The 27,635-nt window shown below is 51.2% G+C and overlaps 1 protein-coding gene across 3 annotated transcripts; it reads left to right on the top strand.

Moving 5' to 3' along the window:
- The first annotated feature begins 1,801 nt into the window (after window positions 1-1,801).
- Window positions 1,802-18,785, top strand: ECE2 (endothelin converting enzyme 2). 3 transcript variants are annotated; one of them, XM_054481381.1, is made up of 19 exons: window positions 1,802-1,972; window positions 2,261-2,485; window positions 2,670-2,805; window positions 3,030-3,245; window positions 3,704-3,828; window positions 3,946-4,092; window positions 4,272-4,337; window positions 9,545-9,733; window positions 10,719-10,861; window positions 11,235-11,349; window positions 13,575-13,685; window positions 15,179-15,277; window positions 15,383-15,460; window positions 15,997-16,100; window positions 16,300-16,410; window positions 16,536-16,603; window positions 16,783-16,973; window positions 17,086-17,181; window positions 17,816-18,785. In XM_054481381.1, the coding sequence occupies exons 1-19, from the start codon at window positions 1,934-1,936 to the stop codon at window positions 17,990-17,992; spliced, it is 2,436 nt and encodes an 811-aa protein (XP_054337356.1). In that variant the 5' UTR covers window positions 1,802-1,933; the 3' UTR covers window positions 17,993-18,785. The 3 variants fall into 3 exon arrangements, with proteins under 3 accessions (XP_054337356.1, XP_054337357.1, XP_054337358.1); XM_054481382.1 differs by having other exon boundaries at window positions 2,261-2,347; XM_054481383.1 differs by lacking the exon at window positions 2,261-2,485.
- Window positions 18,786-27,635: the final 8,850 nt, after the last annotated feature.

The following is a 27,635-nucleotide window of genomic DNA, read 5'->3' on the forward strand; positions in this document are numbered from 1 at the left end:
GCACAGTGGCATGTGTCTGTAGACCCAGCTGCTAGGGAGGCTCAGGTGGGAGGATTGCTTGAGCCTAGGAATTTGAGGCTGCAGTGAGTTATGACCATGCCACTGCACTCCAGCCCGAGCAACGAAGTGAGACACCCTTCTCTTATTTTATTTATTTATTTTTTGAGACCAAGTTTTGCTCTTTGTTGCCCAGGCTGGAGTGCAGTGGCATGATCTCAGCTCATTGCAACCTCCACCCCCCTGGGTTCAAGCGATTCTTGCCTCAGCCTCCCAAGTAGCTGGGATTACAGGCGCCTGCCACCATGCCTGGCTAATTTTTGTATTTTTAGTAGAGACGGGGTTTCACCATTTTGGCCAGGCTGGTCTCAAACCCCTGACCTCATGATCCACCTGCCTCGGCCTCCCAAAATGCTGGAATTACAGGCGTGAGCCACTGCGCCCGGCTGACACCCTTCCTGAGAGAAAGATGAAAGAAAGAAAGAAAAAGAAAGAAAGAAAGAAAGAAAGAAAGAAAGAAAGAAAGAAAGAAAGAAAGAAAGAAAGAAAGGAAGGAAGGAAGGAAGGAAGGAAGAGAGGAAGAGAGAAAGAGAGAGAGAAAGAAAGAAAGGAAGAGAGAGAGAAAGAAAGAAAGGAAGAGAGAGAGAAAGAAAGAAAGAGAGAAAGAGAAAGAAATGGATTATGTGTTTGCTACCCATTCAAGCCTTCTCAGGTCAAATTCTTGTACTCTCTCAGTGGGGGTGGAGGATGGGGAGAGGAAGATGAAGCACACTCTCTTTTCCTTTTTTTTTTTTTTGAATTGTAAAACACTAGGCACTTTTCAGTGCAGCAGACTGCAATAACACCAGGCCTGATTAAGGAATGACAATATGGAAGGCAGATGGCAGATGCATGGGTGCCACACTATTGCTTTTCAGTTAAATATTGCTTGGTGTTAGTTTTTTTCTCCTTGTAAATCTCCCAAATAAAACGGTTTGCTTTTCCCCAAGTTAGAAGTGTTAGCACGTCTTTTCTTTAAATATCTGTGCATGGCTGTTTTTTTCCCTGCCAATTTGTCACCATCTGTAACCCTCCCTTTATGAGACGATCTGATGACAGCAGTTATCTTGGAGAGTAGAAGTGTGGTCTTGAAGCGCCGTGGAAGAGTAGAGTCAGTGTAGGCTGTGTGTGTGTGGAGTGTATGCTCCCCCTGCACTTGGTGTGTGTACATACAGAAACACAGTGTGCGTGTGTGTTGGCTCTGGGTGTGTTGTGCGTGTGTACACTGTGTGTGAGTATGCAGTGTGTGTACATTCCGTGGGCATCTCATGTGCGTGTGCGGACTGTGTGCTGGGCGTCGTGCCTGCCCGTGTCCTTGGCGTCTATGTGCTCTCTGCACATAGGTAGGTACCACAGGTAGGTACCACGTGCACACCCTGAATGTGAGTGAACTGCCTGTGTGCTCTGTATTTGCCGGCTGAAGAGGGGCTGTGTGGACTACTGCGGGAAGACATAATTTCTCTAAAGTGCTTAAAGGGGATGGAGAGAGCCTGTAATTTGGGGGAAGCAGGCCAAGGAGTATTAGCAACGTCTGGGCCTGGTTGAATTTCATTACTTTTCTTAGGAAAGTAAATTATGGGTGGCTTGAAGGAGGGTGCTGCTGAGATGGGGGGCGGACCATGAAGCGTGGAGGGGTCTCCGGTGTTGCTGGAGGGCAGCTGGAGCCCGCGGAGAGCCTCGGCGCGCTCCTCCCTCTCCCCCACCCTCCCCCCACCCCGGGCGGGGCGCCGCGTGGGGCGGGGGACTCGGGCGGGCGGGGGCCTCCGCGGCCGAGCGGGGGTGCTAAGCGGCGGCCGTGATGGCTGGTGGCGGCGGGGCCGGGCAGGGGACCGGGGCCGCGGCCCGGGAGAGGGCCAGCTGCCGGGAGCCCTGAATCACCGCCTGGCCCGACTCCACCATGAACGTCGCGCTGCAGGAGCTGGGAGCTGGCAGCAACGTGAGTGGGGGCCCTGGGCTCCACGGGAGGGGAGCGGGTGGAGGGGGACGAGGCAGAGGGGTCGGCCGCGGAGGGGCAGGCGGTGCCCGGCTCGCGGAGGTAGGGCTGCGTCCCGGGCCTGGTGGAGCGGTGATAGACAGACCCCAGGCCCGAGAGCAGGGCAGGTGGGAAGGGAAGGGCCCTCTTCGCAGTGGGGAGGGGTCCGCGAGGCAGGGAGCACTGGGGCAGGGTCGTGGGCAAATAGCCCTCTCTGCCTGACCTCAGTTGGCAACCCCGACTGTCTGGCAGATGGTGGAGTACAAACGGGCCACGCTTCGGGATGAAGACGCACCCGAGACCCCCGTAGAGGGCGGGGCCTCCCCGGACGCCATGGAGGTGGGCAAGGGGGCTTCCCCTTTCTCACCAGGCCCCAGCCCTGGCATGACGCCTGGCACACCCAGGAGCTCTGGGCTGTTCTGGAGGGTCACCTGCCCCCATCTCCGCTCCATCTCTGGCCTCTGCTCTCGGACTATGGTGAGGCGATGCTAAGCCATGACGTTGCACAAAACAGACTCAGGGCTCAACTCACCGGCCGGCCTCATTGCCCCCGGGCCCAAAGTTAACCCTGTGGCTCTGAAAACTGCCCGTGGCTTCACCCTCTGGTGATCTTGGACCCCTGCCCTGCAGCTCAGTCACTCTCTGTCCCCGTGTTCCCCAGGTGGGATTCCAGAAGGGGACAAGACAGCTGTTAGGCTCACGCACGCAGCTGGAGCTGGTCTTAGCAGGTGTCTCTCTACTGCTGGCTGCACTGCTTCTGGGCTGCCTTGTGGCCCTAGGGGTCCAGTACCACAGAGGTAGGTGGGCCCACACTCTTCATCGGTGTTCATAACTAGGGGTTCTGGAGGCCTAAGGGCCTCTAAGATTTTCATTTGTGAGGACCAAGCCTTCCCTGCAGAAAGCCCCCGGCTTTGCTTTCTCTTCCCAACCTTCCTGCTGTCATGGCCCTTGCAAAGAGTTTGCCTCTTCCAGACAGACAGACTGACAGTCTCCCACCCTCTGGCTGTGTTCCCTACCACAGACCCATCCCACAGCACCTGCCTTACAGAGGCCTGCATTCGAGTGGCTGGAAAAATCCTGGAGTCCCTGGACCGAGGGGTGAGCCCCTGTGAGGACTTTTACCAGTTCTCCTGTGGGGGCTGGATTCAGAGGAACCCCCTGCCTGATGGGCGTTCTCGCTGGAACACCTTCAACAGCCTCTGGGACCAAAACCAGGCCATACTGAAGCACCTGCTTGGTGAGTGGGGCTGTTAGGGAGGCCTTGGGCCACCTATGTGCCTTGTGCCCAGCACAGGGCCTGGCACTTAGCAGATAGTTAATGTCCATGAATGAGGAAGTGGATGGCTCTGTGAACACTCCAGAGGGTGGGGAGGCAGAGAGCAGGGGACTCTTGAGAAGTGTGGATGGGTTTGATGGGGGCAGAAGTCTTGGTATGATGGAGGGCCGCTTCTCTGTACTCTGTTTGGAGCACTGTCGTGGTGTGGTAGACACCAGGGAGCCTGTACTGCTTAGATATCCTTGGGTCTCCATGGACAGGGAGAGGAAGCCACGGCTTGCTGTTTCAGACACTCTTCCTGGGTCTGCATTAGGAGGACTGCTCATTGACAAGGCAAGGAGAGAAACCGAGCAAGGGCCAGGGACTCCCCCTCAGCAGTTAACGTAATTGCCACCTGGATCCTGTGTTCTGCCCCACAGAAAACACCACCTTCAACTCCAGCAGTGAAGCTGAGCGGAAGACACAGCGCTTCTACCTATCTTGCCTACAGGTGGAGCGCATTGAGGAGCTGGGAGCCCAGCCACTGAGAGACCTCATTGACAAGGTAGGGCCACTGAGCCCGCTGAGGGCAGGGGAGCGAGAGGGGCCTTGAGAGAGGAGATGGCCCAGGAATGCTTTGGGAGCTCCTGTGCTAATCATTCCGCTTATGGTCACTACATAGATTGGTGGTTGGAACATTACGGGGCCCTGGGACCAGGACAACTTTATGGAGGTGTTGAAGGCAGTAGCAGGGACCTACAGGGCCACCCCATTCTTCACCGTCTACATCAGTGCCGACTCTAAGAGTTCCAACAGCAATGTCATCCAGGTGATGAGCTGGGAAAGGGTGGGGAGAGACTTAGGGGACCCTTTGCTGAGCCCAGACTTCCCTCTCCTGTGACAGGCAGGCTGGGCTGACCCCCTGCCCCCACCCCGACCCCTGCTCGGGAATTCAGGTTCCCATGGTGGGGAAAGTGAGGGGCTCACCTCCTTTCCTTGACATTGCAGGTGGACCAGTCTGGGCTCTTTCTGCCCTCTCGGGATTACTACTTAAACAGAACTGCCAATGAGAAAGTAAGGAACATCTTCCGAACCCCCATCCCTACCCCTTGCTGAGCTGGGCTGATCCCTGTTGACTTTTCCCTTTGCCAAGGGTCAGAGCAGGGAAGGTGAGCCTATCCTGTCACCTAGTGAACCAACTGTCCCTCCTTTCTTCCTTCTTTTCTTCCTCCCTCCCTCCCTCCCTCCCTTTTTTCCCCTTTTCCTTCCTTCCTTCCTCTTATTCTTCTAGTAGGTTTCATAGACACCTACTATGTGCCAGGTCCAGTGGGGGAATTCTGAGATATAAGTTTCCGAGCCATCGCCACAGGAAGCGTTCAGTGTCGGTGGGTTCATGGACCTAGATAGCTGAGAACAAAGCTCACCAGAGGGTCCTGAGGATTCAGGAGAGACTTAGGGAGCCAGCAAAGTCTTCCTGAAGAGATTGCATTTGAGCCAGGCCCTGCAGAATACGTAGGAGTGGATGAGGGCATGCTGCGTAGAAAGAAGTTTAGGCCAGGTGCGGTGGCTTATGCCTGTAGTCCCAGCACTTTGGGAGGCCGAGGTGGGTGGATCGCCTGAGGTCAGGAGTTTGAAACCAGCCTGACCAACAAGGTGAAACCCCATCTCTACTATATATACAAAAATTAGCCAGTCGTGGTGGCAGGCGCCTGTAGTCCCAGCTACTCGGGAGGCTGAAACAGGAGAATTGCCTGAACCTGGGAGGCGGAGGTTGCAGTGAGCCAAGATCGTGCCACCGCACTCCAGCCTGGGTGATGGAGCGAGACTCCAACTCAAAAAAAAAAAAAGAAAAAGAAAGAAAGAACAGTTTAAACAAAAGTGTTGATGAGGCCGAGCACAGTGGCTCACACCTGTAATCCCTGCACTTTGGGAGGCTGAGGCCGGCGGATCACTTGAGGTTAGGAGTTCGAGACCAGGCTGGCCTACATGGTGAAAACCCGTCTCTACTAAAAATACAAAAATTAGCCAGGCATGGTGGCGTGCGCCTGTAATCTCAGCTACCTGGGAGGCTGAGGCAAAGAGAATTGCTTGAATCCAGGAGGCAGAGGTTGCAGTGAGCCAAGATGGCAGTACTGCACTCCAGCCTGGGCAACACAACGAGACTTCATCTCAAAAAAAAAAAAAAAGTGTTGACAAGGGAAAGGCTAGGTGTGCCTGGACCATGGCAAGGGGTCCACTGTGGTAAAATATAGAACTCAAGGCAGATGAGAGGCTGGAGAAGTGGGCAGGAATGGGTTATGGAGGGGACCTTGAATAGCACACTACGGAGTTTATTCTGTAGCTCTCGGAGAGCCATTGCATGCTCCAAAGTAGGGAGGGAGCGCAGTGTTTTGGGAAGTCAGTTTGTTTGGGGTGTGAAAAGTAGATGTGAGAAAGAAAGCCTGGAGATGAATTAAGAGCGTCTGCGGTACTCCGTGCTCTGAGTCAGGAAGGTCCCAAATGAAAGAGGTGGCAGAAGGAATGGTAGGAAGGGAAGGATGTAAGCGATATCATCAAGTCAGAATCATGAGTTCTTGGTGCCTGGATGTTAGAGGAGGGAAGAGGTGAAGATGGCTGAAGCTGTACACTTTCGTGATGGTGGAATGGAGGGGTCCCTTGGGAATTAGGGGTGTCTGTAGGAAGAGCCAGCTTAGGGTACATTGAGAAAGAGGAGACAGTGCAACGTCACAGGACTAGGAGAGACTTTGGAGTCAGACCTGGATTTCAGTCCCAGCTCTGCTGCTTGGTGCAAGTTGATTAATCTCTCTGAGGCTGTTCCCTCATCCGTAAACGGGATCATAGCATCAACCTCATACGGTGTTTGGAGTAGGTTAGAGGTACAAACTTATGCTCCTGCATGTGGCAGATGCTCAGGGTGTGGGAGCTGCTCCTTTTAGACATGTGAGTTTGATGGGACCTGGGCACCTTACATACAGAGAGGTCAGCAGGCAGCTGGGAAAGCTATGTGGAGTCCTGAAGAGAGAATAAGCCTGAAAGGATCCAGAGGCCTGAGGGGCATCTCCTTAGAAACCTAACCAGGCCAGGCAGGGTGGCTGTAATCCAAACACTTTGGGAGGCCGAGGCGGCCTGATTTCTTGAGGTCAGGAGTTTGAGACCAGCTGGCCAACATGGTGAAACCCCATCTCTACTAAAAATACAAAAATTGGGCCAGGTGTGGTGGCTCTCGCCTGTAATCCCAGCACTTTGGGAGGCCAAGGCAGGTGGATCACTCGAGGTCAGGAGGTTGAAACCAGCCTGACCAACATGGTGAAACCCCATCTCTACTAAAAATACAAAAATTAGCCTGACGTGGTGGCGGGTGCCTGTAATCCCAGCTACTTGGAAGGCTGAGGCAGGAGAATCGCTTGAACCCGGGAGGTGGAAGTTGCAGTGAGCCAAGATGGCACCGCTGCACTCCAGCCTGGGCAACAGAGCAAGACTCTGTCTCAAAAAAAAAGAAAGAAAAGAAAAAAGAAACCTAAACAAAGACTTTGAAGAGGTGAGACAGGAGGACAGAGAAAGGACAGAAGGAGATCCTTGTATTTCAAGGGCAGTGGGAGAGTCAGCAAAAGAGATTGCTGTGGAGTAGGACAACCATTTGTCCTTCTGTCATTCATTCAGAAACATCTGCTGAGCATCCCTTGGCCAGACCCTCCTCTAGGCATATGGTGATCAAGACACTTCCACTACCCTCTGAGTGGGGGAGAAGGCATAAAACAGTTCACTACACAATTGTCCTGTTTCCAGTTGTTGGGACTATTATAAAGGAGAAGCATAGGGTTCTGAGAGCAAGTGTGACCAGGAACCTGCCTAGTTCCAGGGTGCAGATAGGCTGCAATGAAGGGAGAGGGCTCTGCAAAGGCAATAGGTTATGCAAAGGCTCCAAGGTAGGAAGGCATATGGCCGGCCCACTGGCCATTCTCAATGGGAGAGGGAGCAGGAGGGGCATGCGGGCCAAGGCCTTCTGGACAGGCCCATAGGCTCACACTATGCAGGAGCATTGTGGGCCAAATTTAGGATTCATCCCAAAAGAAATGGAAAGGGAAACTCAAAAGTGATGTGAACAGATGTGTGATTTTGACATCATCTGAGTCAGGGGAGGAGATAATTTTTACAATTTGGGAGAGAACCACATCCCTCAACCCTTTGGAAGGGGCAAGAGGAAAGACTTGGGTTTGGCTGTCAGCATGTCACTGGTTGCCTTCAGGAAGCCTCCTGTGCTGGGATCTAGAGAAAGATGCAACACAAAAGGTTAAGATAGGATGAAAACTAAGAGTAGGCTGGGTGCAGTGGCTCACGCCTGTGGCCCCAGCACTTTGGGAGGCCGAGGTGGGCAGATTACCTGAGGTCAGGAGTTCGAGACCGGCTTGGCCAACATGGCGAAACACTGTCTCTACTAAAAATACAAAAATTAGCCAGGCGTGGTGGCCCGTGCCTGTAATCCCAGTCACTGGGGAGGCTCAGGAAGGAGAATCGCTTGAACCCGGGAGGCAGAGGTTGCAGCGAGCCGAGATCACACACCTGCACTTCAGCCTGGGCAACAGAGGGAGACACCATCTCAAACAAACAAACAACAACAACAACAAAAAACTAAAAGTAAAGCAGGGTTCAGGAGAATCTCAACAGTAAGCACTAAGCTGAAGGTGAGGAGGTAGGGAGAGAAGGGGTAAGGTGAGATCACTGGTTTAGCTAACTATCCCCCTCAGGAGCTGGGATGACTGGGATTGGTACTCACACCTCTTCCTCTGATGCCAGCAGCAAGTAAGAGGAGAGGTGAGAGACAGAAGGAATTTGAAATACACAGAATGAATATTAAGGGATCTACAACTTCTTGGTAAGTAGAAGAGGAGATGGCCTTTGGCGATTAGGGGAGCCCAGGTGGGCCTTCAGGTTGAGTGGGAAGCTGTTTCTGGGAGGGTTAAGGGAATTGGCACAGAGCAGTGTTGAGTGTCTGTTTGCAGGTTTTCATCCTGTTATTCAACAGATATTTATTGAGCACCTACTATGTGGCAGACAGCTGCGCTTGGGCCTGAAATTACAGTGGTGAACAAAGCAAACACAGCCCTGCCTTCATGGAGCCTCAAGGCCAGCAGGGATGAGGCCGCATGAGTTTGTATTGGACCCAGGCAGGGCCAGGGCCACCATGGCCCTGGGGTCATCGGGCCTGGGCCACATTCTCACTCTGCCATCTGCTAGTTTGTGATGGAAGTCAAGCCGTGTCATCTTCCCAAGCTTCTGCCCTGGGGTGTGAAATGAGACTCATCTTCACTTCATGAAGTTGCTGTGCAGGGAGGAAAAGACACACTGTATGGAAAGCCTCTAATAGAGAGTCTGATGCATGTCTGCAGAAGTGGTCACTAAATATTTCTTCTCCATGCTTTTCTCTCCCTTGGAGACCAGCGGGTAGTGGAGAAAGCAGCAAGCTTGAGGCCTGGCAGGATGGGAGGTAATAGAGGCCTGAGGACACCATGGTCCCGATCCCCTGTGAGGTCCAGTCAGCTGTTCAGTATAGGCACATGGTCACTGATGGGCTGGGACAACTAGCAGGGATCTGGGAAACGAGAAGGCAAAGCAGTATGGGAAGCAGGCCCATCTGCTGGACAGACATTTGCAGAGCACTTACTCTGTGTTCTAGTCCCTAGAGAAAGTAGTGAGTAAGCTGCTGTAACTTGGAACAATGCTCTGCTGGAACTCACCTTCTCCTTGGGGAAATAGATGATAAACAAGTATAGAAGTAAGTAAATTTGGCCAGGTGCAGTGGCTCACGCCTGTAATCCCAGCACTTTGAGAGGCCGAGGCGGGCAGATCACCTGAGGTCAGGAGTTCAAGACCAGCCTGGCTAACATGGTGAAACCCCATCTCTACTAAAAATACAAAAAATTAGCCAGGCGTGGTGGCACACACCTGTAGTCCCAGCTACTCAGGAGGCTGCAGCAGGAGAATCGCTTGAATCCAGGAGGTAGAGGTTGCAGTGAGCCGAGATCGTGCCACTGCACTCCAGCCTGGGCAACAGAGTGAGACTCCGTCTCAAAAAAAAAAAAAAAAAGAAGAAGAAGAAGAAGTAAGTAAACAATACTTAGCCAATGGCGGTAAGCAGTGTGTCAGAAATGAAACAGGTCATCCAGGAAGGCTTCCAGAAGGATCAAGCAGAAGAGATAGTGAGCAGAGGTGGTGGTAAGAACAGATCTCAGCCTTGGGCAGGACTTGTTGCTGGGCTCTGAGGATCACCTGGGCCTTGACAGGTGCTCACTGCCTATCTGGATTACATGGAGGAGCTGGGGATGCTGCTGGGTGGGCGGCCCACCTCCACGAGGGAGCAGATGCAGCAGGTGCTGGAGTTGGAGATACAACTGGCCAACATCACAGTGCCCCAGGACCAGCGGCGCGATGAGGAGAAGATCTATCACAAGATGAGCATTTCGGAGCTGCAGGTGGGGCAGGCAGGGGACTGGAGACATCTGAGAGGGGCCAGCCCTGGCACAGACCACCCAGCTTCCCTCCATGCTGTCTCCCCAAGGCAGCCAGTCCTTTCCTCATTCCCTTGCTTTTCTGTGCTCCCCAGCTGCACTGCTGCTGTCCTGGGGAAAAAAATGCTGTCCATTTAGGCCACCCCTTATGGGTCATCCTTTGGTCCCTTTCTTTTTGCCTGGAGATGCATGGAGGGATTGTGTTAAAAATGTATAACAGTTTGTATGAGATGTTCACAAAACAATTACAATAGGCTGGGCACTGTGGCTGACACCTGTAATCCCAGCACTTTGGCAGGCCGAGGCGGATGGATCACCTGAGGTTGGGAGTTCAAGACCAGCCTAGCCAACATGGTGAAACTCCATCTCTACTAAAAATAAAAAATTAGCCAGGTGTGGTGGTACATGCTTGTAATCCCAGCTACTCGGGAGGCTGAGGCAGAAGAATCGCTTGAACCTGGGAGGCGGAGGTTGCAATGAGCTGAGATCGCACCATTGCACTCCAGCTTGGGTGACAACTCCACCTCAAAAAAAAAAAAAAAAAAAAAAGAAGTGGAAGTTTCTACTGGGGGACCCGTACTGTGCCAGGCCATTAACACTTTAGGTGTTGGATTATGGAAAAGTTGGGGTGGGGTGTGGTTCTGGAGGAGAAGCCAGTATGTGCAGGGTGTCAGGGGAGTGGTATTTTATCAATTGTTAGGAAAACATTTGAATATCTAGGCCCCAGCTGAATGTCACACACAGTGGTTATCCTTGTTTAATAAGTGGTTGGGCTCCCCGATTGGAGGTGCCCAAGCCTGGAAAAGGGTATATTACAGGAAGGATACACCATGAAGCCAGTAGTTGTTGCTATGGCAATGGGAAGGGCTCCCAGGCTACAGCATACCGTGGGGGAGGGTTCTGCTGGAAGCGAGTCGGGCAGGCAAGGCCTGAGATTTTTTTCTTTCAGGCTCTGGCGCCCTCCATGGACTGGCTTGAGTTCCTGTCTTTCTTGCTGTCACCATTGGAGTTGAGTGACTCTGAGCCTGTGGTGGTGTATGGGATGGATTATTTGCAGCAGGTGTCAGAGCTCATCAACCGCACGGAACCAAGGTGTGGGGGTAGCCCAGAGTGAGGGTGGGTTCCGTGGAGGTCTCCAGCAAGGCTGGGCATAGTGGACTGGCCCAGCCACACAGAACAACATTTCATAATGCTATGGGCCTTCCAAACATCGAATCAGAATGTCTGTGGGCTCTTCCTCCGCGCTAGGGTTGCAGGGTGCTCCCTGTGATATCCGTTCCCACACTGCTCTCCAGCCTGACCTCTACAGGCAGATGTGTGGCCCTGGGACCAAAGAGGAACGCTGGGACCGCTTCCACATACGCCCCTCGGGACTCCTGCAGCCTGCCTGTTCCTGGGGGCTGGTTTGGGGGGGTAGGAAGGGCATCCCACCTGCCCTTTTCTTATTTTCTGGTCTGGTTGTCAGCATCCTGAACAATTACCTGATCTGGAACCTGGTGCAAAAGACGACCTCAAGCCTGGATCGACGCTTTGAGTCTGCACAAGAGAAGCTGCTGGAGACCCTCTATGGCACTAAGAAGGTGGGCTCTCTGATTTTGCCTCCACGTTCTGATCCAGTCTAGCCGATGCGGCACAGCTTCAGTGTGTCAGGCACCATGTGCCTCATGGTGCACAGGTGCATAGTATGGAGCGCAGAATTTGGAAGCAAGCCGACTTGGGTTCCAATCCCAACTCATTCATTTTCTAGCCTGTAGGCATGTCACATAGCCTCTCTGACTCTCCATTTCTTGCTCTGTAAAGCAGGAATAACTTGGAGGGTTGTCAGGAAGAGTATTAGCTGAGTTAATGTAAGTGAAGCACCTGCACAGTACATGGTATGTATAGGCACTCGGCTTTGATGAGGAGAATGGACAGGATATAATAAATAAATGAGTATTTAGTTTCAAGATGCCCCATTAAGTGGGGGGAGTGCACATGTAAACAAATACATTTCATTTTGTGGTGATAACTGCTCACACTGAGTGAAAGACTTTTGTGCTGTAGGACAGAGGTGGGACAGCACATTTCACCTGGGGGGATGGTAGGGAATGGCATCAGAGAACCTTCTCTGAGAGGTGCCGTGTGATGGAAGAGTTCAGCAAGAAAGCCGGGGAGAAGGGCATTCCAGAGACAAGGAACGGCATGTGCAAATTCCTAGAGGCCAAAAGGAGCATGGTGGCTTTACACACGTTCTGGCATGAGCTTGAGAAGAGGGCAACTGAGAGACGGGGTTTGCTAAGGTGGGCATAGGGCACTCAGGAAGGGACCTGAATATTGTGTCTGGAAGTCCGGCCTTGATTCTTTCACAGATGGGGCTCCATGGGAGTAGCCATGGAGAGGAGAAACACAATTGGGTTATGTATGAAATGATATTTCTGGTGGCTAAATGGAAGATGGAGGGGAGCAGCAGGATGAGAATGGAGTCAGGGTGTCCAGTTAAGAGGCGAATGCAGGCCGGGTGCGGTGGCTCATGCCTGTAATCTCAGCACTTTGGGAAGCCAAGGCAGGTGGATCACCTGAGGTCAGGAGTTCAAGACCAGCCTCGCCAACATGGTGAGACGCCATCTCTACTAAAAATAGAAAAAATTAGCTGGGCATGGTGGCAAGCAACTGTAATCCCAGCTACTCGGGAGGCTGAGGCAAGAGAATCACTTAAACCTGGAGGTTGCAGTGACCTGAGACAGAGTCACTGCACTCCAGCCTGGGCTACAAGAGCAAAACTCTGTTTAAAAAAAAAAAAAAAAAAAGGCAATTGCAGACTGGGTGTGGTGGCTCGTGCCTGTAATCACAGCATTTTGGGAGGCTGAAGTGGGTGGACTGCTTGAGCTCAGGAGTTCAAGATGATAGTGTTATAGGGCAGGGAAGTGGTGATCATTTTCCCCGTCCACTTGAGTGGATGGGAAAGATGATTAAGAAATCAAAGCAGGCAGGGCGCCGCAGCTCATGCCTGTAATCCCAGCACTTTGGGAGGCCAAGGTGGGCGGATCACTTGAAGTCAGGAGTTCAAGACCATCCTAGCTACCACGGTGAAACCCCGTCTCTACTAAAAATACAAAAAATTTAGCCGGGCGTGGTGGCGGGCGCCTTTAGTCCCAGCTACTCGGGAGGCTGAGGCAGGAGAATGGCATGAACCCGGGAGGCGGAGCTTGCAGTGAGCCGAGATTGCACCACTGCACTCCAGTCTGGGTGACAGAGTGAGACTCCATCTCAAAAAAAAAAAAATGTCAAAGTAGTAGAAACTGCTGATAGACTGAATGTGGGGGTTAGGGAGATGGAGGAAGCTGGAGTGACTCCCAGGTTTCTTGCATGGGGGACTGACTGGATATAAAATTAGTTGTGGGCTGGGCGTGGTGGCTCATGTCTGTAATCCCAACACTTTGGGAGGCCAAAGCAGGCAGATCGCTTGAGCTCAGGAGTTCAAGACCAGCCTGGGAAACATGGTGAGACCCCTTCTCTACTAAAAATACAAAAGAAAATAGCTGGGTGTGGTGGCACATGCCTGGGGTCCCAGCTACTCGGGAGGCTGAGGTGGGAGGATCACTTGAGCCCGGGGGACAGAGGTTGCAGTGAGCAGTGATTGCACCACTATACTCCAGCCTGGGTGACAGAGCGAGACCCTGTCTCAAAAAAAGACAGATGTGGTGCTGAGCAAACCCAGGACTCTTGTCCAGAGCTGAGAAGGGCTGCTAGCCCCAGTGACAGAGAAAGGCCCTCTGCCTGGAGGACACAGCCATCTCTGGGGTCCTGGCTCTTTGTCCCTTAACAGTCCTGTGTGCCGAGGTGGCAGACCTGCATCTCCAACACGGATGACGCCCTTGGCTTCGCTTTGGGCTCCCTCTTCGTGAAGGCCACGTTTGACCGGCAAAGCAAAGAAATTGTGAGTCTACAAGATTCTTTCAACACTATGCCCTCAAAATTGACTGTTCATGTGTGTGCAGACATATAGAAAAACAACGGGAGCCAGGCGCGGTGGCTCACGCCTGTAATCCCAGCACTTTGGGAGGCCAAGGCGGGTGAATCACGGGGTCAGGAGTTCGAGACCAGTCTGGCCAACATGGTGAAACCCGGTCTCTACTAAAAATACAAAAAATTAGCCGGGCGTGGTGGCAGGTGTCTGTAATCCCAGTTACTCAGGAGGCTGAGGCAGGAGAATCACTTGAACCTGGGAGGTGGAGGTTGCAGTGAGCCGAGATCGCGCCAGTGCACTCCAGCCCGGGCGACAGCGCGAGACTCTGTCTCAAAAAAAAAAAAAAAGAAAAGAAAAGAAAAGAAAAATAACTGGATGTAAATTCATGAACAAATGAAGTAGTGCTGAGTGCTGCTTTGGGCAGTGGGATTATAAAAGTCCTTTAAAGTTGTCTATGTGTTTATATTTAACTATATAACTAGAAGAAATATTTGTTTATTAGGATATGATAATGGATGTGCTTAAAGTATTACCTGTAAAGATGTTTATGGTTTTTATGGCAATGTTGTTTATAATAGCAGAAAATGAGAACAGGTTAAATGTCCAACTATAGGGTAAAGGAAAAATAAATTGTGGTTAGGATGGGTTGTGAGGATCCTTAAATGGCTGATATACCTTTCAGTGAAAAAAGTAGGTTACAAAAATATATACCTTACACAACATAATTCCATATTTTATATGCATATCAGGGGAGGGAAAAACTCTAGAAGTGGGTAATCGAAATGTTAAAAGAACTTATCTATGAATGAGTGATTTATAACTGGTCTGTTCTTCAATTCTCAATTTTCCAAATTTTCTGTGAATGCTCTCTTTTCATAATCAGATAAAAATCATTGCACTAGGCTGGGCGTGGTGGCTCACGCCTGTAATCCCAGCACTCTGGGAGGCTGAGGTGGGTGGATCACGTGGTTAGGAGTTCAAGACCAACCTGGCCAAGATGGTGAAACCCCGGCTGTATTAAAAATACAAAAATTACACGGGCGTGGTGGCAGGAGCCTGTAATCCTAGCTACTTGGGAGGCTGAGGCAGGAGAATCGCTTGAACTTGGGAGGTGGAGGTTGCAGTGAGCCGAGATCGCGCCACTGCACTCCATCCTAGGTGACACACCCAGACTCTGTCTCAAAAAAAAAAAAAAAATCATTGCACTATATTAAATTATAATATAATCTGATGAACTTATTGTCAATTAAAATGTTTATTTAATTAAGAAAAAAGCCAGCCACAATCCCAGTACCTTTACAAATGGTATTTCCTTCTCATCCTCTCCAGGTGCTCAGCCGTATTTCATTAGTCTATACGTTCCCATTTCCCCTGGGGGGACGGGGTGGGGCACCAGGGTGGATGGGCGGGGGCAGGGATGCATTCAGTGCAGGGGAAGGCTGACTTTGCCTCCTCCTTCCCAGGCAGAGGGGATGATCAGTGAAATCCGGACTGCATTTGAGGAGGCCCTGGGACAGCTGGTTTGGATGGATGAGAAGACCCGCCAGGCAGCCAAGGAGAAAGTGAGCGGTGGCTAGGGTTGGGGCGCCATCTTGAGGTGGGGTTCAAGGATACAGTTTTGCTAGGAACCTGGGGAAGGAAACAAACCCTTAACTTGGTCTCTTCAGGCAGACGCCATCTATGATATGATTGGTTTCCCAGACTTTATCCTGGAGCCTAAAGAGCTGGATGATGTTTACGATGGGGTGAGTACCTACGCTCATCAGTACTGAACTTCAGCCCTGTAGAGGGCACTGTTCCCTGGGCTTAGTAATTGGGGCTCAAGCACTGGGAAAGAGGTGCTTGTCAGTTTCTTTTAGAGGCAGATGGAGGTAACCAGCATTGTTAAAATGTTGGCTCTGTGACAGGCTGCAGGCCAAACAGCAGTGAAATATAGTGTTAAAGAGCCAAGATTTGGAGTCAAGCCTAATCAAATTCTGTTTCTACCCCTAACTTTGTAACCTTAACAAAGTCTCTCTAGGCCTCAGTTTCATTGTCTGTAAAATGGGGGTCCTACTAGTGCCTACCTCATAGGGTTGTTGTGAGATAAATGAATACAGTATGTAAAAAAACAGCACCCATAACATAAATGGCCTTTAAATATTGCCAATTATGGTTTACTAGATATTTTACAGTTGAGGAAACTGAGGTTTGGAGAGATACTAATGAGTAGCCAAACTGGGGCTATTATCTTCTCCAATGGATTCTCTTGCTCTCTTTCTACTTCCCACCTTTCCCATAGTATGAAATTTCTGAAGATTCTTTCTTCCAAAACATGTTGAATTTGTACAACTTCTCTGCCAAGGTTATGGCTGACCAGCTCCGCAAGCCTCCCAGCCGAGACCAGTGAGAATGAGGGGGTGGACATAGACACTAGGGGTGGCAGGAGAGGTGGGGGAAGGTTTCCTGGGGTGGGGGAAAAGGGTGGCAAGACTGGTCCCAGACCGGCAGCCCTATACCCTTGCAGGAGGTAGGGCAGGGCTGCTGGGAGGGGAGCAGTGTCAGGAGAGTCGGGAGCCTCAGCCTCTCCCTCTTCCTCCACCAGGTGGAGCATGACCCCCCAGACAGTGAATGCCTACTACCTTCCAACTAAGAATGAGATCGTCTTCCCCGCTGGCATCCTGCAGGCCCCCTTCTATGCCCGCAACCACCCCAAGTGTGTCTGAAGCAGGAGGGGCTGGGTGCTGGGGCCTGGGCCTGTGGCTGAGCTGGGAGCAGGGCTGGAGGTGGGATTCAGAAGTACCCCCACCATGTCCTCACTTGCCATTCCTCACCTACCAGGGCCCTGAACTTCGGTGGCATCGGTGTGGTCATGGGCCACGAGCTGACACATGCCTTTGATGACCAAGGTAGGGGCCCATCGAGTCGTCCCCTCTAGCCTAGAATTCCCAGTGGCTCCTGCAAGGCCTTGGGACATTGATGTAGCCCCAAGGGCCCTGAAGTCTGTGGACCAGGGCTGGTGGGGGCACTGCTGCCCCCAAGGGATGAGCTCTGGTTTTGGTGGGGTGCAAAGGTGAGTTCTCCTCAGGGCGCGAGTATGACAAAGAAGGGAACCTGCGGCCCTGGTGGCAGAATGAGTCCCTGGCAGCCTTCCGGAACCACACGGCCTGCATGGAGGAACAGTACAATCAATACCAGGTCAATGGGGAGAGGCTCAACGGCCGCCAGACGCTGGGGGAGAACATTGCCGACAACGGGGGGCTGAAGGCTGCCTACAATGTGAGTGGCCTGACCAGCCCTCCAGCGGCTGAGGCCTGCTGGCCTGGGTGAAAGGTGCTGGGTGGATGGGGGCAGGCCTGGATGGGCTTGCTGCCCACTGTTCTGTCCCCAGGCTTACAAAGCATGGCTGAGAAAGCATGGGGAGGAGCAGCAACTGCCAGCCGTGGGGCTTACCAACCACCAGCTGTTCTTCGTGGGATTTGCCCAGGTATCACCCTCTCAGAAGGCCTGGGGTCTGCCCCTTTGTCCTGCTCCCTCCTGAGTATGTCATTAGGAGAAGTCTGGGGCACGTGTCAAAGGGGCTGGGGAATGGGGCTGAGGCTGGGGCGTGAAAGGTGGGCTGGGAAGGCCCGTGCCCAGAGCCTCTGGCCAGCCAGGGCCCACAAAGGCAGCCTGAAGAGGCCTGAGTGGGAGAACGCCTTGGTAGGATTTCACATAGCTCAAAGGGCAAGGTTGTCGTGCTTGCGGGGCACAGGGTGGGGCAAAGGGTGGTGAAGGGGGCAAACATTGATCCTCATGCTGTTCCTGTGAGGGAGACATGCAGGAAACTAAAGCTTGGGACGCAGAGTGGCCTGTCCGGGGCTGCCCAGGAATAGAGTAAGTGGCAGAGCAAGGACTCAGGCAGAGCCTCCGCTGGGCAGCCACAGCAGGCAGCTTCCGGGGCTCCGCTTTTTCCCCTCGTCATGTCCATGCTGGGCAACCCGATGTCCAGGGCAGGTTTGGAAGGAACCTGGGAGGGGCTGCAGCGGTGGTGGTTTGTGCCCCTGGGATGGCTGTAGCTGACTCTAAGGCCCGGCTCCACACTAGACACCATATGCCCCCATGTCTGTCCTGGCCCGCAGGTGTGGTGCTCGGTCCGCACACCAGAGAGCTCTCACGAGGGGCTGGTGACCGACCCCCACAGCCCTGCCCGCTTCCGCGTGCTGGGCACTCTCTCCAACTCCCGTGACTTCCTGCGGCACTTCGGCTGCCCTGTCGGCTCTCCCATGAACCCGGGGCAGCTGTGTGAGGTGTGGTAGACCTGGATCAGGGGAGAAATGGCCAGCTGTCACCAGACCTGGGGCAGCTCTCCTGACAAAGCTGTTTGCTCTTGGGTTGGGAGGAAGCAAATGCAAGCTGGGCTGGGTCTAGTCCCTCCCCACCACAGGTGACATGAGTACAGACCCTCCTCAATCACCACATTGTGCCTCTGCTTTGGGGGTGCCCCTGCCTCCAGCAGAGCCCCCATCATTCACTGTGACATCTTTCCGTGTCACCCTGCCTGGAAGAGGTCTGGGCGGGGAGGCCAGTTCCCATAGGAAGGAGTCTGCCTCTTCTGGCCCCAAGCTCACTCAGCCTGGCGGCCATGGGGCCTGCTGTGCCTGCCCCACTGTGACCCGCAGGCCTGGGTGGTGTACCTCCTGGGCTTCTCCCCAGGCTCACTCAGTGCACACTTAGGGGTGGACTCAGCTCTGTCTGGCTCGCCCTCAGGGGCTACCCCCACCTCACCCTGTGCTCCTTGTGCCACTGCTCCCAATGCTGCTGCTGACCTTCACTGACAGCTCCTAGTGGAAGCCCAAGGGCCTCTGAAAGCCTCCTGCTACCCACCGTTTCCCTGGGCTGAGAGGGGAAGTGCATATGTGTAGCGGGTACTGGTTCCTGTGTCTTAGGGCACAAGCCTTAGCGAATGATTGATTCTCCCTGGACAAAGCAGGAAAGCAGATAGAGCAGGGAAAAGGAAGAACAGAGTTTATTTTTACAGAAAAGAGGGTGGGAGAGTGTGGTCTTGGCCCTTATAGGACCCTGTGCCAATAAATAGACATGCATCTGTCAGCCTGTCTCTTCCTTCAGTCCTGTTTTCATGTATCCATTCACTCATTCCACCAGCGTCTACAGAGCAACTACTGTATGCCAGCCACTCTCCTCAGTGCTCATTTACTCACTCAGCAGATACAGGGGACTGAGATTTGAAGCCCAGAGAAGACAGAGAAAGAGAGGCAGGATGGAGGAATGGAAGGAAGTTGAGTCTGGCTGGGCAGAATACATTGTCTGCTAACTGGCGGCCATAGCCCCATCCTCAGCTGTTCTACAGCTGGAAGGATTTGCTGCTTCCCTCCACTGGTGTGTGCAGCCGGGCCTGACACTGAGTCTGGGTAACTACTGGGCCAGGGTCAACTTGGAAGATGGGCGGCCCTTACCCTGCAGTGGTGGGAAGTCCTGGGCATATCACTCCCTGAGCTCCCAGAGCTCAAAGCCCTGGCCTCTGCTTGTAGCTGAAAAGACAAACATTTCCTTCTAGCCTCAAAGGCTCAGAGCTCCCAAGAGTCAGCCATTCCACCTACACACACTCATCAGGCCTACCAAGTGCCAGGCACAGAGACTGCACATATGGCCTCTACCCTCCAGAGTGAGGGAGGGAAAAGGAACGTTGATTGAATACCTCCCGTGTTCCAGGCACCTGTGCTAGGTGGCTCATTTCTTTATTCATTCATCCATTTATTAATTTATACATTCATAGGCTTATTTTCAAAAAATATATTGATTTATCAACAATGTGTCAGGCATTGGTGATACAAAAATGAACAAGATAGGTGAGGTGGTGCGCCTGTAGTCCCAACTACTCGGGATGCTGAGGTGGGAGGATAGCTTAAGCTCAGGAGTTCAAATCCAGCGTGGGCAACATAGCAAGACCTCATCTCTTAGGAAAAAAATAAAAACAAAACTGATGAATGAGAAGTTTCTTCTTCCCTTAGGTGACTCTTCTTCTGTTGGCACTTTTACCTTCATGAGCTCACCTAATCCTTGCAGCAACTGCCCTTTACAAATACTCTAGTCTCCATTTTACAGATCTAACCCTAACTACTTCACTGCAGTCAAAGAGAGCTGGACTGAAATGGAAGCTCTGATAGTTTTGTGAGCTTCAGCCTGTTCGCTAACCTCCATGAGCCTCAGTTTCTTCACCTATGAAATGAGAACTACAGCAAAACAGTGGAAAGAGTCCAATCTCAATTCTCTTTATTTTTTATTCTTGAGATGGACCCTCACTCTCTCGCCTAGGCTGGAGTGCAGTGGTGCAACCTCCACCTCCCAGGTTCAAGCGATTCTCCTGCCTCAGCCTCCTGAGTAGCTGAGATTACAGGCATGTGCCACCACGCCCAGCTAATTTTTGTATTTTTAGTAGAGATGGGGTTTCACCATGTTGGCCAGGCTGGTCTCAAACTCCTGACCTCAAGTGATCCACCTGCCTCAGCCTCCCAAAGTGCTGGGATTACAGGCGTGAGCCACAGCACCTGGCCTCCATCTCAATTCTCTTTAAAACTCAGTGCTCTAGGCCGGGCGTGGTGGCTCACAGCTATAATCCCAGCGCTTTGGGAGGCCGAGGCGGGCTGATCACAAGGTCCAGAGTTTGAGACCAGCCTGGCCAACATGGTGAAACCCCATCTCTACTAAAAATACAAAAATTAGCTGGGCGTGGTGGTGCGTGCCTGTAATCCCAGCTACTTGGGAGGCTGAGGCAGGAGAATTACTTGAACCGGGACCTGGGAGGTGGAGGTTGTAGTGAGCTGAGATTGCGCCACTGCATTCCAGCCTGGGCTACAGATCGAGACTCCGTCTCAAAAACAAACAAAAAAACACAAAAAAACCTTAGTGCTCTCCAAGGTGCAAGTAGGGATGAGTTTGTTCAGTGTGGAAGGGGAGGAGTGAAGCTCTGGTTATGATTGCTGCTGGTCCTTGGCCCCTTGGTGAATGGCAATAGTATGTGTCCCACAATCTCTCCATAAAGAGCTGTATGTGGATCTCTGTCATGTGACCTCAAAGTGCTGGCTGGCCACGAAAGGAAGAAAGTAGCCGACTGCTCAGAAAGGAGGAAAGTGTCCTGAGGAACTCCGTGACCCAGGTAAAGCACAGCCTGAGTCTCTAAGAGCATGACTCCAGGGTAAATGGCTGCGTGTATTGGAAAGAGGAGGCCATCACTTCTGCAGGCCTGGTCTAGCTCCAGCTCTGCCACCCTTGAGCTGTGTGACATTAGGCCTTCAGGTTTCAGTATCTTCTGCAGTCTGTAAAACGAGTGAATTGGATGAGACGATCTTTGAGGAGCATTTCTGCTTTAATGCTCTAAAAAGTGAATCCATGGGCTTAGCAAATTCCACAACCCAAAGAGATAGTAATAAGTGACTTGTGACATTCAGATGAGATTTATAATGTCAGACAGCATAATGACTGAGGAGACAGGCTTGGCAGATAAAGCCTTACCCTTTCTCTTACACCTAATTTCAGAGGCCAGCTTAGGATTCTGACAGGCTGGCCAGTGGGGTATTAAAACCTCATATTGTAAAAAGGTCAAAGTGTCAAATGATGATGATGATGGCTAGCCTTAATTTACTGGGTCCCTATTTTGCTTAAGCTTGTGCTAAACACTTTAAACATACCTTCTCATTAAATGCACACAATGATTTGCAAGGAGGTTCTATCATTGTCCCTATTTGACAAATGGAGAAACTAAGGGAAAAGATCACGTAACTTGCAATGTCAGACAAGACAGATTGCATTAAAGTTAGATTTGGAACTCAGATGCCCTTAATCACCATCAGTTAGTCTTCCAACACGACAGAATTTAGACTCAAACACATACATCTGTCTTCTGGGCAATTTCATCATGCTTCTGAGCGGGACCATCACCAGCAGGTGCATTTCCATGCAACCCAGATTCCCTGGGCAAGGCACATGTGACAACCAGACAGCTTCAGGAAACCTAAGCACATATTGAGCTGAAATCAAGCCAGGGAACACCTGTTTGTTGAACACTCTGCAGGTGCTTGGTTCCAGAGGCAAGCCAAGGTGAACATCAGGTAAGAGATGTAATCTTTACCCTTAGTAGCCCTGTCAGGCTGAGTATGCGTATGTGATATGCTCTGGTGTATCAAGGCAGAAGGGGAAATAAGGGATGGTGCTCCTCGGTGGACACAGGGAAGCAATTATTGGTAAAGTGCTAGGCCATCCCTTATGCAGTCCTATTGGTAAGTCTAACTAATTCCCATCCACAATAAGCTAACATATGCCAAGAAGTATGATTTCACACCCTTGATAGCACTTTGGAAATGTCTGGGTGGAAGAGAGTCCCTCATAAAAATAAGCACAGTTTTCTGCAGGATTGGAGGTCCTATTTTTTTTTTAAATTAAAAAAAGCAGGCTGGGTGCAGTGGCTCATGCCTGTAATCCCAGCGCTTTGGGAGGCTGAGGTGGGCAGATCACCATGTCAGGAGTTCAAGACCAGCAGGAGAATCGCTTGAACCCAGGAGGCGGAGGTTGCAGTGAGCCGAGATCGCACTACTGCACTCCAGGCTGGGTGACAGAGGAAGACTCCATCTCAAAAAAAAAAAAAAAAAGCTGTTTTAGTGGGTCTATCATGATTTACAAATGGAGAAACCTGATGATTTTCCAATGCCTAGTTCTGGCCTCCAAAGACAGCCCCCAGTGGGTCATTATTATACACAAAGATGGCCTGCAGATGAATGCAAAGCCATTCATTCATTCATTCAGGCATGCATGCATTCTGCAAATATTTATCAAGGCTCACCACAAGCCAGGTGCTAGGCTGGAGGCTAGGAGCATAAAGATGAATAAGACACAGTTCCAGGCCGGGCGCAGTGGGTCATGCCTGTAATCCCAGCACTTTGGGAGGCCAAGGCAGGCAGATAACTTGAGGTCAGGAGTTCAAGACCAGCCTGGCCAACATGGTGAATCCCCGTCTCTACTAAAAATACAAACATTAGCGGGGTGTGGTGGTGCATGCCTGTAGTCCCAGTTACTTGGGAGGCTGAAGCAGGAAAATCACCTGAACCCGGGAGGCAGAGGTTGCAGCAAGCTGAGATCGTGCCACTGCACTCCAGCTTGGGCGACAGAGCACAGTTCCTGTTCTCCAAGGGCTCAGAGTCTAGGGACGGAGAGGTATGTGCCAAGCATGATGAGAGCACAAGGGAAGAAATGAATAACCTAAAGGTAGGGTAGGAAAATCTTCCTGGACTGGTGACATTGAGCTGGAGCTCAGAGGATGGGAGAATTTACTAGCTGAAAAACAGTGAAAGGTGTTTCATACAGAAGGAACAACAATGTGAAATGGCCAGTCACCTGAAGGGGCAAGGCTTACTCAGAAATGGTGAAGTGTTTAGAATGATCAAAAGGGGATAAGTGAAAGGGACATAATAAGGGTTTAATGAGTCTGTAGAAGGGCAGTAGTAATAGTAGGTATGAAAAGAGAGAATTGTAAAATCTTCTGTGGGACTAGGTATGAAAGGGAAAAAAGGTCGGGCGCAGTGTCTCACGCCTGTAATCCCAACACTTTGGGAGGCCGAGGCGGGCAGATTACTTGAGGTCAGGAGTTCGAGACCAGCCTGGCTAACATGGTAAAACCCCGTTTCTACTAAAAATACAAAAAATTAGCCAGGCGTGGTGGCACATGCCTGTAATCCCAGCTACTTGGGAGGCTGAGGTAGGAGAATCACTTGAACCCGAGAGGCAGAGGTTGCAGTGAGCCGAGGCTGTGCCATTGCACTCCAGCCTGGGCAACAAGAGGGAAACTCCATCTCAAAAAATAAAAAAGGAAAAAAAAAAACAATAAAAAAATAAAATTTGCTGTCAGTCCTAGGAATTAAGAGTAAGAAGGGCCACAGCACAATCTGGCTGTTTGAAGAATATCTCACAAAGAAGCAAACCAGTGGAGACAGTGCAATGCTGAGTGCTGCCAGGAGCAAGCCTGGTGTTATGTAAGTGATGGCTTTGGGTTGAACAGTTCTCTGATGTGTGAGCTATCCATAAGATAATGTAGCTCTACAGCTTAGGCCATGTCTGGGGGGCAGCATGGCAGGCTTATGGATGTAATGTAAGGAAGGAGGAAGGAAGGGTCGGGTAATGGGTTGGCCTCGATTGGAGAGCAGTTTGGCCACAAGGCTGGGAGTTTGGTGATATGGTAGGAAGGAGTGCTCCTAAAAAAATAGTTTGGCTGAAATGAAGCATGAAGCAGGACATCAGTGTTATCAAGTGGCCTTGAAAAAAAGGCCACAGCTGGGCACAGTCACTCACACCTGTAATCCCAGTACTTTGAGAGGCCAAGGTGGTGGATCACTTGAGGTCAGGAGTTCGAGACCAGCCTGGCCAAGGTGGCAAAACCCCGTCTGTACTAAAAATACAAAAATCACCCAGCATGGTGGTGGGCACCTGTAATCCCTGCTACTCAGGAGGCTAAGGCAGGAGAACTGCTTGAACCCAGGAGGTGGAGGTTGCAGTGAACTGAGATTGTGCCACTGCACTCCAGCCTGGCGACAGAGTGAGACTCTGTCAAAAAAAAAAAAAAAAAAAAAGACAGAAAGAAAGAAAAAAGAAAAGAACGGACAGACATTTGCCTTTAGCAAGAGAAACTTGGAAGCTTGAGGGCTTGGAGGTGGGGAGTAGCGGACAAGAATATTTAAGTCACCCTGCAGATATGAGGTAATTGGAAAATAAAATGACAACTGCCTGCTTTCTAGTTGCCAGACACTTACCTGGGCACTTTAAATACCTCGGCTCATTTATTTTTCTTTCTTTCTTTCTTTCTTTTTTTTGAGACTGAGTCTTGCTCTGTTGCCCAGGCTGAAGTACAGTGGTGCAATCTTGGCTCACCACAACCTCTGCCTCCTGGGTTTAAGCGATTCTCCTGCCTCAGCCTCCCAAGTAGCTGGGACTATAGGCGCATGCTACCATACCCGGCTAATTTTTGTATTTTTAGTAGAGACAGAGTTTCACTATGTTGGCCAGGCTGGTCTTGAACTCCTGACCTCATGATCCACCCGCCTCGGCCTCCCAAAGTGCTGGGATTACAGGCGTGAGCCACCGCTCCCGGCCTCATTTCTTCATAGCAACTTACAAGAGATATTTTATGATTCACATTTTACAGAAGCAGAAACCAGACTGAGAGAGATTAGGTAGCTTGCCCATGCTTCATGGCTGGTGAATGGCAGAATTTGGCTGTAAACACCAGATCTATCTCTAAAGCTTGTGTTCTCTTGCCCCCAACGTTTTATTTCGAAACATTTCAAACCTACAAAAATGTTGAAACATACTACAACGCCTATTCATTTACTCTTCATCTGGAGTCACCTGAGCTTTATTAAAGCCACATCACCTTACCTCCTCTAAGATACTGGTTGGGGTGTGACTGGTACGTGGCACGAAATCTGCGATCTCATAGAAGGAAGTCATGGGGCCGGGCACGGTGGCTCACACCTGTAATTCCAGCACTTTGGGAGGCCGAGATGGGCGGATCACCTGAGGTCAGGAGTTCAAGACCAGCCTGGCCAACATGGTGAAACCCCGTCTTCACCAAAAATACAAAAATTAGCTGGGCGATTGGCACGTGCCTGTAATCCCAGCTACTCGGGAGGCTGAGGCAGGAGGATCACTTGAACCCAGGAGGCGGAGGTTGCAGTGAGCCAAGATCGTGCCATTGCACTCCAGCCTCGGCAACAGAGCAAGACTCTGTCTCAAAAAAAAAAAAAAAGAGAAAAAGAAAAAAAAGAAGGAAGTCGGGCCGGGCGCGGTGGCTCACGCCTGTAATCCCAGCACTTTGGGAGGCCGAGGCGGGTGGATCACGAAGTCAGGAGATCGAGACCATCCTGGTTAACACGGTGAAACTCCATCTCTACTAAAAATACAAAAAAGTAGCCCGGCGTGGTGGTGGGCGCCTTTCGTCCCAGCTACTCGGGAGGCTGAGGCAGGAGAATGGCGTGAAACCCGGAGGCGGAGCTTGCCGTGAGCAGAGATGGCGCCACTGCACTCCAGCCTGGACGCCCGAGCGAGACTCCATCTCAAAAAAAAAAAAAAAAAAAAAAAAAAAGGAAGTCATGGATAAAGAGGAGTTTTAGAAAAAAATCCCTCTACAGATGACTGAAGAAAGCATGAAAATGTATGGACACCGTGAAGCCAGAGATAGAATAGGCAGAACAGTTATGGACTGTTGAATATTTGTCTGCAGACCAGCGCTGGGGGAGTCATTGGCAATGGCAATGGAAGGTCATGCCTAGAATCCAAGCACTGAGTGGAAAACAGCAACAGGTATTTAAAATGGATTCAGACCTTTACTTCTGTATCTACACAAACGTTTACCTAACATTCACTCTCTGCTATGTTGTACTGGGTGTCTTTTTCTTCAATGTGTCAGAACCCATAAAATAAGATTCCTAGAAGACTCCTGAGTGTTCCCACTAGGTGAAGGGGAGAAGAGTTACTTCCTTTTTTCTCACCTTCCACACACACACACACACACACACAGCTGAAGAAGAAACTCGGAGGTTTGCCTAAAACAGTCAAGGGCTTTGAAGACTGAAAGACTGAGCTTTAAATCTTGATTCCGCCGGGTGCGGTGGCTTACGCCTGTAATCCCAGAACTTGGGGAGGCCGAGGTGGGCGGGTCACCTGAGGTCGGGAGTTGGAGACCAGACTGACCAACATGGAGAAACCCCGTCTCTACTAAAAATACAAAAATTAGCCTGGCGTGGTGGCACATGTGTAATTCCAGCTACTAGGGAGGCTGAGGCAGGAGAATCACTTGCACCCGGGAGGCGAAGGTTGTGGTGAGCCGAGATTGCTCCATTGCACTCCAGCCTGGGCAACAGGAGAGAAAAACTATCTCAAAACAAATAAATAAAATAAAAAATAAATTCTCATTTTACTACTTGATATGATCTCCTCTGTAAAATGGACCTAACCCTACCAATCTCAAAAGGTTGTACGAAGTGCATGGAATCACTCGAAAGCGGTCCTGACATAAGCGCGTCAGTCACACCCTTCTAAGGCTTCACAGGGAAAGACGAGAAGATAGAGGACGAAGACCTTGTCTTGCTCTGCTTTTAGCTCCAGAACTTGGCGGGGAGCACAGGTCTTTATTGATCGATGTCAACTCCACCTGGCTCCCCAAAGTATTTAAAATGGTAGCCACGGGAATGGCAGAGTACTCTCTTTCAACTGGGGAGGAATATCAAATGAGGTTAATAGGCCGGGCGCGGTGGTTCACACCTGTAATTACAGCTCTTTGGGAGGCTGAGGCGGGCAGATCACTTGAGGTCAGGAGTTCGAGACCAGCCTGGTCAACATAGTGAAACCCCCGTCTCTACTGAAAAATACAAAAATTAGCTGGGCGTGGTGGCGGGCGCCTGTAATCCCAGCTACTCGGGAGGTTGAGGCACAAGAATCACTTGAACCTGGTAGGCGGAGGTTGCAGTTAGCCGAGATCGCGCCACTGCACTCTAGCCTGGGCGAGAGAGACAGACTCCTTCTCAAAAGCAACAACAACAACAAAACCAAATGAGGTTAATATTCCACAGCGGTGTGGGGCTAGACACAGTTACACAGACTTTATACAGGCGGCAATCAAGCGTCCCGGACTTCAAGAAATGTAGTTTGTCTGTCGCGCCACGCAGTCAACTGGAGTGTCACTGTGGGTTCTATTTACACCGTTATGAGAAAAACCTGTGGCCGAGGAAAACTCGGTATCTCCGGTCGCAGACCGCCCATCTACAGCAGTGAGCGCACCCAAACCCCGCACGGCCAAGTCCCGCGGGTTTCAGGAAACTCCGAAGAGGTCGGGGGCCAGGGGTGCCTATGGCGCGGGGGAGGCTGGGAATTGTAGTCTCCGCCTGCCTCCGAGGGCGG

Source organism: Pongo pygmaeus, chromosome 2, assembly GCF_028885625.2.
Source record: "Pongo pygmaeus isolate AG05252 chromosome 2, NHGRI_mPonPyg2-v2.0_pri, whole genome shotgun sequence".
Lineage (NCBI taxonomy): Eukaryota > Metazoa > Chordata > Mammalia > Primates > Hominidae > Pongo > Pongo pygmaeus.